Raw genomic sequence first — 12,890 nt, 5'->3', positions numbered from 1 at the left:
CTTGCCAGGCAAGCACTTATTCTACTGAGCCATCTCCCCCGCACTTTTTTTTTTGAGACAAGGTCTCCCTATATTGCCCAAGCTGGGCTTGGACATGTGATCTTTCTGCCTCAGCCTGCAGAGTAGCTGGGCCTTATAGCTGAATGCTACTTTTCCTAGCATCAAAGTTATTATTCTTACAAAATTAGTGTACCTACAAATGAATGAATTTATATATATAAAATAAGGTTTAAATTATTATTCTTTTTGAGATCTTAATTGTCCAATTTTGCCCAGTGGGAGCTCCCTTAAATTTGTTTCTGCATCGAGCCTGAAAGTTTACTGGACTGAGCACCTGCCTGGCAAGTGCAAGGACCCAGGTTCCATCCCTGGTACCGCATGCCATCCCAAGCCACCAAAACCAGGCGTGGTGACACATGTCTGTAACGCCAGCACTGGGGAGGCTAAGACAAGAGGGTCATTATGAGTGTGAGCTACACAGTGAGACCCTGTACTAAAAAAACAAAACATTTGTTCCTCTATCTTTTCTAACACCACCACAAGGCTTTCATGCCTTTTGTTGTACACACAGCAGGCTAGAATCAGACATTGCTCTGGGAGCCACAGTTCCATTTAATGGGAAATGACAAGTAAAGATCATTATCATAGTGTTAGGAAGCACACACATTAGCACACATTTCATTTGTGGGTTTTTTGTTGTTGTTTTGAGACAAAGAATTTTGCTTTGTAGTACAGGTTGGCCTTGACCTTGTGATCCTCCCGATAGGATCCTCCCTAATGCTAGGATTATAGGTGTGCACCACCATGCCTGTCTAGTCCACACATTTTAATCAATATTGCTTCACAAATGCTTTTTAAAAAGGCTGGACTAATTTACGGTTTTATGAAAATATCATTTTAAACCAATTGATACATCAAAAATACTGTTTTACTTTTTAAAATGATTTTAAGTAGGGAATTTGAACACAACTTCATGTTCTTTGGTCGTTCTTTTTTCTCCTTTAGTGAAATGTCTATTCAAGTAATTTTCAATGTTTCTACTGAGGGCTTGTTCATTTATGAAATGACTTTCTTCTGTAGTCTTGGGGTTAAGCCCAGCCTTTTGCTTGCTATCACTAAGCTACATTTCTAGCTCATCAAAGACTTCCTAAATGGTGCTAACATGGTTGGTACAATGGAAATGATAATAAAAGCTCCATGATCTTAAGGAGCTTATATTCTAGGTGGAGAACTACCTATTTACAATAGAGTATAAACAATATTATGAATAAAACTGTGATACATGCTGGGAAACAAATGAAAAGACATGTAACCTTTATTATTGTTTTGGCTTGTTAGAGTTCTAATATCCTACAGTTAGGTTCTAATATCCTAATATGTAATACCTTATATCCTACAGGTTTTCTGTGGTCTGGGAATTCAGTGTTACCCACCATTTATTGTGATGTACCATGAAGATCTAACCTAAAACTTCCAAGTGAGAGCCAATTGTTCAGATGATTTTTGTTTTTGTTTTGAGACAGGGTCTTGCTTAGTTCATGCTGGCTTTGAATTTTACTACTGAATCCAGGCTGGCCTCAATCTCATGCCAATCCTAACTCAATTTACGAATGCTAGGATTACAAATGTGAGGCAATGCACCTGCCACATCATTTTTGAATGAGAGTTTTGATATACTTTTTACTGTTGACTTAGTCATAGCCCATATTTTTTGTTGTTGTTGTTTTATTTTATGGTACAGGGATTGCAGTCAAGGCCTTCCCACTGGACTTCATGCCCAGTCCCCAGTCTTTTCACAAATTTTTTGAGAGTCTAAGTTGCCCAGGCTAGGCTTTAATTTGTGACTCTCCTGTATCAGCCTCCCAGAGTGTGGGGATTATAGTCACATGCCACCATGCCTAGTTCTATATTCTTATAATTATCTAAAAAAATATTCTCTCATCTTCTAACCTCATTCTGCCTCTTGACTAATTAATTCTTTACCAGTATAACAGTTTTTCAAGGTAGCTAAGATTATCTAGGGCTGGCTGGTGAGATAGCTCAATGGACTAAGCGCCTGCTTTGGCAAGAGCAGGGACCAGGGTTCAATCCCAGATCCCACATGCCATGCCAACCCTGCCCTGGTATACACTGGGGTGATGAGTCTGTGCGTGGTTGTACATGCCTGTAATCCCAGTGCTGGCGACGCTGAAAACTGGAGGATCACTATGAATCTGAGCTGTGTAGTGAGACCCTATATCAAATACATAAAGAGAAAAAAAATTTTACAAATTTGATTTGTCCATTTATTTCAGTAGGATTTTTTTTTTTTTTTTTTTTTTTTTGATATCCGATTGTACTGGTTAGAATTCTAGGGAGATGAAAGAATGGAAAGCAGGAAAATTCTATTTCTAAAAGTTGGTATTGACATTTTTAAAATGTCTTCTGGCAGCTGTTAAGATAGGCTTTTTTTCTTATGTCTCCTATGTAAAACAGATTTCCTACCCTGCCATTTCTTAAGTACTATGTCTTCTGCAACCTTAAATTCATTATTTTTGACTCATCTCTGAGTCTGTAGCAGGATATCTGAGAAAGTTTTCTGGAACAACATGTGGATAATATATCTTATGAGCTTTTGTAGAAGTTGAATTTCAGGTTAATCATGTTATTTTTGTTGGTAATGACACTAAAATTTTATTTTCAATATTTTTTGTTAAGCAGGGTATGGTGGCATAAGTCTGTAATGCTAGCATTCTACAAGGCAGGAGGATTTTCAAGGATGAACCAAGCTTTGGCAACCCAGCAAGATCCTTCTTAAAAATAAAAAAAGTCTGCGGAAATAGCTCAGTGCAAAAGCTTCGGCTCAATCCTTAGCACTACCCCCAAAAGTGCCCACTAGTAATTTTTATTTATTTTTATATTTAGGACAGGGTGCACAGAGTGTACGGGGTCTCACTGCATAGATTGGACTCCCAGTGATCCTCCTGTTTACAGCCTCCCAATTGCTGGGATTATAGGCACCCACTACCATGCCCAGTCTCAATTGCCATCTCAGTGCACCACAGGGGCAGGGCCAACACAGGTGCAGCACTGCAGGCCTGGGGATCGAACTCCCGGCCCTTGTATCTGCCTAAGCAGGCGCTTTAATCCACTGAGGTATCTGACCGGCACTTAATAGTAATTTTTAATACTGTGGTACTTTTACCTCCAGAGTTTGTATTCTTGTATACTCAGAAGTTATTTTCTTTGATCATGCCTTCTATTTGATTTATTCTAAGTTTGGTGTTTTTTTTTTTTTTTTACTTGTTTGCTTCATCTTTTAGTTCAGAATAAATATCGCAGATCTTCCCATGATCAATACTTTGGTAGTATGGGTTTATAATAATTAGTTTTTAAAATAATATCAACTTAAAAATGGGAAATAAATTTTGTTAATTTTCTAGGTACTGATGTAAATGGAGTATTAACTTAGAAATCATTCTTTTGACATATACAAACCAGCACATTGGCTCTCACTATACCATATCTGAAGTTCTTATATTCAGGATAACCCTGACAATATTTCTCTATGTACTGATTTTATATTAATTATTTTAAAAGAAAATTAGTTATTCACAATGCTCTTTATTTTTTCACCTACTGGCCCTCTTCTTCTACATTTTGGATATTCTCATTAATCTCAGGTTATACATATTCCCACTGGCTTGAACCACTGGTGGTACAAATGGATCTAATAAAATTGATAAATTATAAATGGAGCAAATCTAGTTACTTGAATTTGATTCCTGCTCAAGTATAAATATTAACATAGTTCATAGAAATTAAAATTATTATAACAATCAACAAATATATTTAACTGAAAAATATTTATATTCATGAATACCTTGCCAATAATTTTCTTTTTTTTTTTTTTTGAGACAGGGTCTTATTACGCAGTTTGACCTGGGCTTGTGTTCACTTTTGAAGCTCCCAGGCTGGTCTTGAACTCGCAGCAATCCTCCTATCTCAACCTCCAGAGTGCTGGAATTACAGGCATGTGCCACCATGCCCAGTTCTGGGGCCAACATGGAGTACCTGGGATCCAGGACTGAGGATCAAACTCAGGACCTTGTGTTTGTCAGGTAGGTGCTTATGCCTCTGAGGTATCTCTCCAGGCCCAATAATTAATCTTCTAAATTTTAACATGGAAACCTTACAAGTACCCTGTTGCTGGTGTATACAGTATGCAATTATAACTGCTATACCACAAATTAGCTGTATTATAATTCTGTATATCATTTTAATGTTTTCCTCAAAGAATTGTAATATGATGACATCTGGTCTGCTAAATCAGTGCCTTTCTTTGCTTCATTATAATTAAAGGTCCCCTGATGAGAGGTACAAGCTACCTGACAGTCAGTCAGATATACCACTAATAGTTTAAGCTACCTGATGGAATAGTCAATTCAAATCAGAACTGCCTGGCAGGAAGATATACAAATTAGAGTTCCATCGTGAACATGTTAACCTCCTTAAGAGGTGACTTTCATAATGAATCCTTTTTTAAAAAAAGATGAAACCATTTAAATATACATCCATAAAGGGGCAGATAAATAAAATGTATTTGCATATTACAAAAAAATCAAACTAGAGTTAAACAAAATGAAACAGCTCTAAATATAACAAAATGACTAGATCTTAAAACTAATGCTAAATGAAGTAAAAAAGTATATGTATGACTATTTATGTAAACTTAAAAACTACAACAGGGAAATAGACGCTATAATCTACCTTTCGCTCTCTCCTTTAATTACTATACTCATTAGCCCAGCCCACTTTCGTAATTACTTTTATTCTTTTACTTCCTTTTGATAGGTTAGGACTCAAAGTTTCCCCGGCACCTTGCTCCAAACATTCCCTCCCTTGCTTTCCTAGGTAACCTGCACCAACCCTGATCCCAACCTGGCCCCACATCCGGTCTTGGCTCACTTCCCTTTGACCCATGTTGGCCTCAGCTCACTTTCTTCTGACCTAAACAAAATTAAATCTCTAGGAAGACAAATGATGTCCACCTGCAACCTGGCTGTTCCAGCCCCTAGTCCACAATCACCCTCCTTGAAACATCCTTTAGTTTCCTGCCCTACTTTGTGCTGTCTTGGTCCATGAGACAGCCTCCCACATGCACTCCCAATAAACCTGCTTTACTTGTGTCAGTGTATCTGGTCTGGTTCTTTGTGGGTTCAGCCATCCCAGTTTGACCTTTCACTTTTAGTATCTAATATTTCCTTGATTTTAAAGCCCGTAAACTACTTATTTGCTATTATTAGCTGCCAACTTCCTTTTTACTGTTTTGTTGTTGTTTATAAAACATTGTAATATAGAGTAAATGCTGAGCAATTCAGTTTGTCTTTCTGAGATCTACCATTTTTTGGTTTCATTTCATTCAGAATTCACTGTAATAAATTCTCTTAAACTCCTCTGGCATTATTCTTCATTTTAATACAGGTTACTCACTTTCAAGTTAGTAGTGTTATAGGTAAAATAGTAAGCCAAATGTCTCATTCTCCTTTTCAACTTGACCAAATTATGTTCTAAATCAGATTCTGTGCTGTATTTTTCTTCATATATCATTACTTGACTTCCTCCATTTCAGCTATAATTTCTTTGGTATGCTTTTTTTCTTTTTGGAGGAAAGGGAACATGAAATATTGATGTAGCTCACTCTGAAGAGTGGTTATTAATTTTACTGTACTCAAAGCTATTGATCTCTTATGAGTCCGATCTAGCAGTGAGACCCTCAACACTCTGAAGACGCTTCCATAAAATAAAAAAATATTTAAAAAAAGAATTTAAAAAGCCAATACTAAGTGTTGAGTCAACAGTAAGTGAGTAAAGTCCAAATTAAGAGAATTTCCCTTTTTGATAAAGTTCTTATAAACTGTAATAATGTTATGGAACACTACAGCAGACTTCTCATGACAGCTTTTTAAAAGAAAATGTAACTACACCAGGCATAGCGGCAACCTTCTGTAATCCACACCTATAAATGCCATGAGTTTGAGGCCAGCCTGTACAATACAGTGAGACCCTGTCTCATTAAAAACCTAACAAAGATAGAAAATGAAAGTGGGACAATACCAGAGGAAAATGAATTTACAGTTTGTCAAACAGATCTTTCTCAAGAGTAATGAAGTGCTCACTCACTTCAGCAGCATATACCAAAGAGTAATGAAAAGAAGTCTCTGATATCTTGAGTCTGTCTTTCATCATGCCCCATTCAGTGTTGAGTGCAGGAATAATGGGCTAATGAAGGCTAGCAAGCTTGTTGGATATAGTGCTACACACCTATAATCCCAGCTCCCCAGATGGCTAAGGCAGGCAGATTCAAGGCCATGCTGGGTAACTTTGCAAAACCCTCTTAACAAGGGCTAAGTATGTAACTCAGTGGTAGAGCTGTTCATGACACAGCAAGTGATATCTCTAGGTTTGATCCCCAGTACCATAAACAAAAGAACAAATACAACAAAAATTACAAAAAAAAAAAAAAAAAAAAAAAGAAGCTAATTGTACAGCATGATAAGCTAAGAAAGATAGAAAACATTACACCACGTAAGAGATCTACAATTCAAAAAGACTCTGGGTTGGGGAGATAGCTCAGTAGAATAAGTACTTGACTGGCAAGCACAGGGTCCTGAGTTCAATCTCCGGTACCACAAAAAAAAAAAAAAAAAAAAGACTCTGATAAACTATTTAATGACCTTAAACCAAAAAGAAATACTTATATTTAAGTTTAAAACATAACTATTTAAAAAACTGACATGAGCTACCAAAATGGGCAATAAAGGCAAAGTTCAAATATATGATCCCCCGCCTCAGTCTCTTAGATCTCAGAGTGCTGGGATTACAGGTGTAGTTCAACTTTTATAACTCCTTTATTTCAAGAATTTTTAGAGAGTCATTTTAATACTTAGTTGAAAGGATAAATAAAATTACAGTAACAACTTAATATTCTAAAGATACTGTTTTATTTTTTAGAGCGATATGTTTTGGCAGAAAGGACTTAGTTGAAAATTTTGGTGCACATATTAGCAACTAAAAATAAAGACAAAGTGTCAGAAATCAAGAGTTGTTCTTGAACAATTCTTTTCTACGCTAAGGAATGTTTAATGAATTAGAGGTAAATGGTGAAAGGGAAGTCAGAAAAATGTAGTTTATAAACTTTCTACATGAGAACTAGTATACATTTTAAAAACTGAATAAAGGAACTTACAAAATCTTTTAATATTCTAAATCTACTAATTTTTAGGGAAGCCAAATTGGTAATTTTATGATACTAATGAAATGCACAAACATCTTCAGCAAGATATACTAATACCTTAGATCACAAACACTTATGTTTGCAAACAAATCAGTTTGGAAAAAGAGGTGTTTGCTTCCATTTGCAAACTGCATTAAGTGACAAATGTGAATCTAGTCTTTTCCCCCACACAAACACAAATGCACCCATCCTCTCCAAAACTGTAAAACAAATTAAGTTTGTAAACTGAGGTTCTACTGTATTACAAAATCACTTACCTAGGGATATTAAATAAGTAATCAATTAAGGGATTCATGAACCTTTATCCTATATAAAATACTAAACTTCACAAGTTGTAAAGCTTTAATGGGAAATTTTTTTAAAGTATTTTACCTAATGTCAAGTGATTTTGGAAGACTAAATCTCTTAAGAGCAAAAGCATTAACATAAGTATGAGTATACATACAGAAATGTACAGTCTTTGGGAAAGGAGTCTTCAGATGATGTAGAAGGAAATGTACTTGTCTTATTTTCCTGTTCATTCTGAGTCACACAAATATGATCTACATGGAAAAAACACAAATGTGAGTAACAAGTACACTGAGTTAAACACCATTCACTAAAAGATCTAAATGCTATCATCTAGAAATTCTGCCAACAGAGAATCCTAAAATTTGCAAACACATTAAGATTTCCATATACAGCCAAAAGATTATGTGTAAATATTTTCAAAACATTAACAATAACTAGGATAAATTAAAATGCTTAGAAGAGATTGCTACTAGGAAATCTGTAGTCTGGTCTGAATGTGATCTAAATTGTAACCAATCTTGAGCCGAACATCAAGTATCCCTCTTTCTGTTTATATTTTAAAGAAAAACATAACTTTTCAAGGCTTATACAAGGTCAGAAAATACTGAGTACATATTTTTGTTTGCTTTGTTTTATAATCACCCAGCATGCATTCATTCTACTTTTTCTTTTCTTTAATCTTTTGTTACAGGATCTCTGGACTCACAGTAATCTTCCTGTCTCCTGTCTGGCCTCCCCAGAGCTGGGATTACAGGCATGTGCCACCATAACAGGTTTCGGTGGCCAGCACAGCACTGGGCCAGCAGGGCATACAGTAGCGGGGATCGAACCAAAGTCCTTGCACTTACCAGGCAGGTACTTAGCCCGCTGAGCTATCCCCCCCAGCCCTACTTTTTCTTGCTTTTATGATGTACTTCAACTATTCTTACCCTTACCCTCTTAGACATCTGTAACATAGAAATAAAGTAGCATATTTAAGGAAAAAGTTATGGGTTATAGAAATATTCTGTTTGGCTTTAAACTTTTCTTAATGTGTACCAGTGGACTTTTAAGGAAAGAAGTGATTCTCATCCTGCCTTATTATATTGCTTTTTAATTGTTTGGCTTTTTGAGACAGGGGCTCGATATGTGATTTAGACTGGCCTTAAACTCACTATATAGCCCAGGCTTGCCTCAAACTTGAAGCCTTCGCCTCCTGAGTGCTGGGATTATAGAGATGCACCACCACACCAGGTTACATGGCTGTTAAAAGAATTTTTTTTCAATGATACTTATTGAAACATATATATATAAAAAGGGCTTTATTCAGTTACACTTTGATAGGTATAAAGAACACTGCAAGGAGATATCCCAGTACAGGAGATAGACCGGACCCAAATCTGAAGTAGTGTAAGCAAGTGGGAATTTAGAGTGGAAGAGCAGGCCCATGGTTAATAGATGAAAAATGGCTAGGAGGAAATATAAAGGGTAAAGGGATTCTAGCTAACCAACCTACTGGGATTCTTAAGAGAATAATAAGACAATCAGTAAGAAGTTGGTGTGGGGGTGGTGGGAACTAATCAGATCAGGGAACCTAACCTTACCTAATCAGGTAAAGGGGTTCTTGCTAAAACTGGATTTTTCAAGGAAGTGCTTGGATCAACCCAGGAGAACGTTCAGAAGCCTCACTAAAGTTTGGTTAAGCAAAGTGCTTCAGTTTTATTAAAAACATTTTAAATTATAAACTAGGACCATTGGCTCATTGAAAAACAAGTATTTCCAATTAGTTACCTAGATAACGGTTTAAAATCTTATAGTTGAAGAAAACTAAAATAATTTACAAGAAATCATATAAATTATTCCTGATTTTCTTCAGTAAAGTCATAAAAATTCTATATTGGGGCTGGGAATATAGCTCAAAGGTACAACTACCTACCTGGCAAATATAAGGTTCTAAGTTCAATTCCCAGTACCAAAAATAAATAAATAAAAATCTGTATTGGCAAGTAAGAGCAAAACAAATACACTGAGTTGGAAATAAGATTCATGAAAAAAAAAATGGATGTTTAAAATTGTAAGACAGGAAGGAGAAATAATTCCTGTCAAGAAAAATGTATCCAACCTTGTATGGATACAAAGAAAGTATTTACAGTTACAACTAAGTGAGTGGTAAACAAAGGCAATCAATCAGTGGTTTGATGAGAGTCCGGTTTGGACCTCACACCAAGTCCACCATTTCCCTCAGTCTTGTTTTATTTCTTGACACACGCTTTCACTATTCAATCCAGGCTGGCCTTGAACTTATTTTGTAGCCCAAGTTGGCCTCAAACTTACAATGATCCTCCTCCCTCAGCCTCCCACATGTGGGGAATTATAGCTATGCACTACCATGTCCAGCTCTTTCCTCAGTCTTAGTATTCTTTTAAAAATAAATGCTAGCATGAAAGTTAATTGCCACAAGATTTTATTCTTTGTATGCACTAAAGTTTGTACTCATAAAGCACAACACTATATAATGTCAATTATGTAGTTTTCCCCTAATTACTTAAGAACTAGCAAATAGATATTCTTTCAGTAAGTTTATTAATTTCAGATGAACTCTACAAAAACATAAAATTATATTTAGCATTTCCATTAATGAAATTATTTTATTTATTTATGTATTTAGTAGAGGTCTATAAGTTCTCTCTACACAGATTGGAGTCATAGTGATCCTCCTGTTTTTCAGCCTCACAAGCACTGGGATTATAGGTATGTGCTACCATGTCCAGTCTTATTTGCAGTCACAGTGTGCCCCAAGCAAGGGCAGGGCTGGCATGACAGGCTGGGAACTGAAGCCCAGTCCCTGCACCTGCTTAAGCAGTCACTTTAATCCTCTGAGCTATCTGGCCCATCAAATGGAATTATTTCTTTACAAGAATCCAAATGAAAACCCAATTTACTTTTAGTGGTAAATATGCCCGCTCCAGCAGCACACATATATTTTTAGTGGTAAAAAAACATGTTCAAAAAGAAAAATGTTGCTTTCAATTACTTCCTTGCTACCACTGCCTGTATTTAAAAGCCTCTGTTTGGGAAACTTAAATAATCCCTTAAAGGTATGTTGATTGTGAAATGTTCCTGATGTGTTATAGTAGCATAAGGACTATTTTAAGCTAAAATATATTGACACAATAAATACAGCAAAGATCTTGTTTGAACTCTAAATACCTACAAGTAGATCCCAGAAACAAAATGCAGAACACAAAGCATACCAAAAAAAAAAAATCAAACCTAATTATCATAAATCCCTTCTTCTAGGTGTTTGAAATAGGAAAAACTGGCTTATCACAGGCAAGCTAAAGTAGTTGGCTCTACATCCAGATGTTGTCACAAACTATCATTCCTCCCAGCTCAGGCCCAGCGTGGGTGAGACCGTCTTCCACCCACTTGGGACGCCCCCCCGCCACTCCAGAGCATCTCCCCCAACCGGCTCCCCCAGTAGGAATTTCTGCCACGTTCCGGGAACCCCCAAACCCAGTCCTAGCCCAGGTCCGGTGACTGTGTGGGAGAGCTTCCAGCTACCTTGCGTCTGCGAGAACAACTCCCGTTCCCAGCCCAGGCGCAGCTTGGGTGAGACCCTCCTCCACCCCCTTGGGACAGCCCCACAACTCCACAGCACCTCCCCCACCCGGCCCGCCTAGTAGAAATTTCTGCCACATTCCAGAAACACCCAGACCCAGTCCTAGCCCAGACCCAGTGAGTGTGTGGGAGAGCTGCCTCTCCCCACTACTCCACCGTGCCCCCTCGAGGCACGGCTCAGGCCTGGCATACAGGCCTGGGGTATAACCCTGCAGCTAAAATCCGTACAGACAGGGTATAGGATAGAACCACCCAGCTAGTCAGGAGCAGAACATCTTGCCACAGGGGTACAACATGTTCATCCTCAAGGGCAGCAGCAGGAAGGAGCTGAGCACAGCAGCCAGTCCCAAGCCAGGCAGAGCTGGATAAATCCAGACTTTGTAGATCTGCACCTGAACTTCAGTACGTGCTAAGGTTATAACTAAAATGAAGATCTACAACAAAAGTCAGAAGACAGGGCTACACAAAATGGTAAGGAACAAAATGCAACCTCAGAAGCCAACCCCACCCGTAAAAAGGGCAGAGGACACTAACACAGAACAAACTGGGAATCACACAGCTGAAAGCAATGAATCAACAGCTTCTGAAATAAAGAAAAAGCTATGGAAAGGTATAGAGGAACTCAGATTGGAATTAAAAAAAGAAATCCCTGAATTAATAACATCTGCACTAAAGAATCAAATGCAGAAACATATGGAGGAGACCCAGTGCCCACTCAGAACAAGTGCGGAGGACACAAGCTCGGCTCAAATGCATGAATTAATAGCGTCAATAGTAAGTAAGCAACAGCAGAAAGATATAGAGGAAATCAGAGCACAACTGTTTTCTGAAATAAAAAAAGAATTCTCAGAACTCACAGCATCTGAGGTAAAGAAGGAACTACAGAAACATAGGGAAGAAACCCAAGCTGAAAAAAACACTGCAGTAAAAGAATTTATAACTGCTTCTAAAGAAGACATTGATAAAAAAAAATAGGGGAGATTAGAAAAATGACGGATTCCTTGAATGAGCAATACAGGAAAGAAATAGATCACATGAAGCAGAGTCAAAGAGATATAGAGGAAACGAAAACCTCAATCACAAGCTTGAAAAACCATTTAAGTGAAAATCAAGACAGAGTTTCAGATCTTAAAGATGCTGGTGCAGCTAGTGAAAGGGTAAGAAAGGATCTCTTAAAAACGAGGATGCAGGAAAGAATAATCCATCACCTGCAAGATGATGGAAAGACGAACAACATGAGACTAAAAGGCATTAATGAAAAAGAAGGAGTCAATACAAATGACATTAAAAAAATATGGACAGAAGTAATGGCAGAAAACTTTGCAAATATGAGGAAACAATCTGACATTCAGGTAAATGAAGCATACAGAATGCCAAGGAACCTCAATCCAATGAAAAACACAAGGAGACATGTAATAGTGAAGATCCCAGAAAATCAGCACAATAATATACTGAAAGCCACTGGAGAAAAGAAGCAGATCACATTCAAAGGAAAACCCATCAGAATTATGGGCGACTTCTCTTCACAAACCATGAAGGCAAGAAGAGCATGGAGGAGAGTACTTCAGGTCGTATATGAAAACAATTTCCAGCCCAGATTACTATACCCTGCAAAACTCTCTTTCAAGTTTGATGGAGAAGTGAAATATTTTCATGACAAAGAACAGCTAAAGAATTTCGTGATGACAAAGCCAACCCTACACAGGCTACTGAAAGATGTTCT

At 37.4% G+C, this 12,890-nt stretch overlaps 1 protein-coding gene across 1 annotated transcript in view; it reads right to left on the bottom strand.

Annotated features, from left to right (window-relative positions):
• Window positions 1-12,890, bottom strand: part of LOC101564452 (histone-lysine N-methyltransferase SETDB2) — a 92,342-nt gene that overhangs the window by 67,828 nt on the left and 11,624 nt on the right. The window contains exon 4 of the mRNA XM_023717251.1: window positions 7,722-7,818. Within this exon, the coding sequence (XP_023573019.1) occupies window positions 7,722-7,818 (97 nt within the window). The remainder of the gene's footprint in view (window positions 1-7,721; window positions 7,819-12,890) is intronic.

The sequence above is a fragment of the Octodon degus genome, unplaced genomic scaffold (genome assembly GCF_000260255.1).
Source record: "Octodon degus isolate 3935 unplaced genomic scaffold, OctDeg1.0 scaffold00051, whole genome shotgun sequence".
NCBI lineage: Eukaryota > Metazoa > Chordata > Mammalia > Rodentia > Octodontidae > Octodon > Octodon degus.
This window is presented reverse-complemented; position numbering and strand designations above follow the sequence as displayed.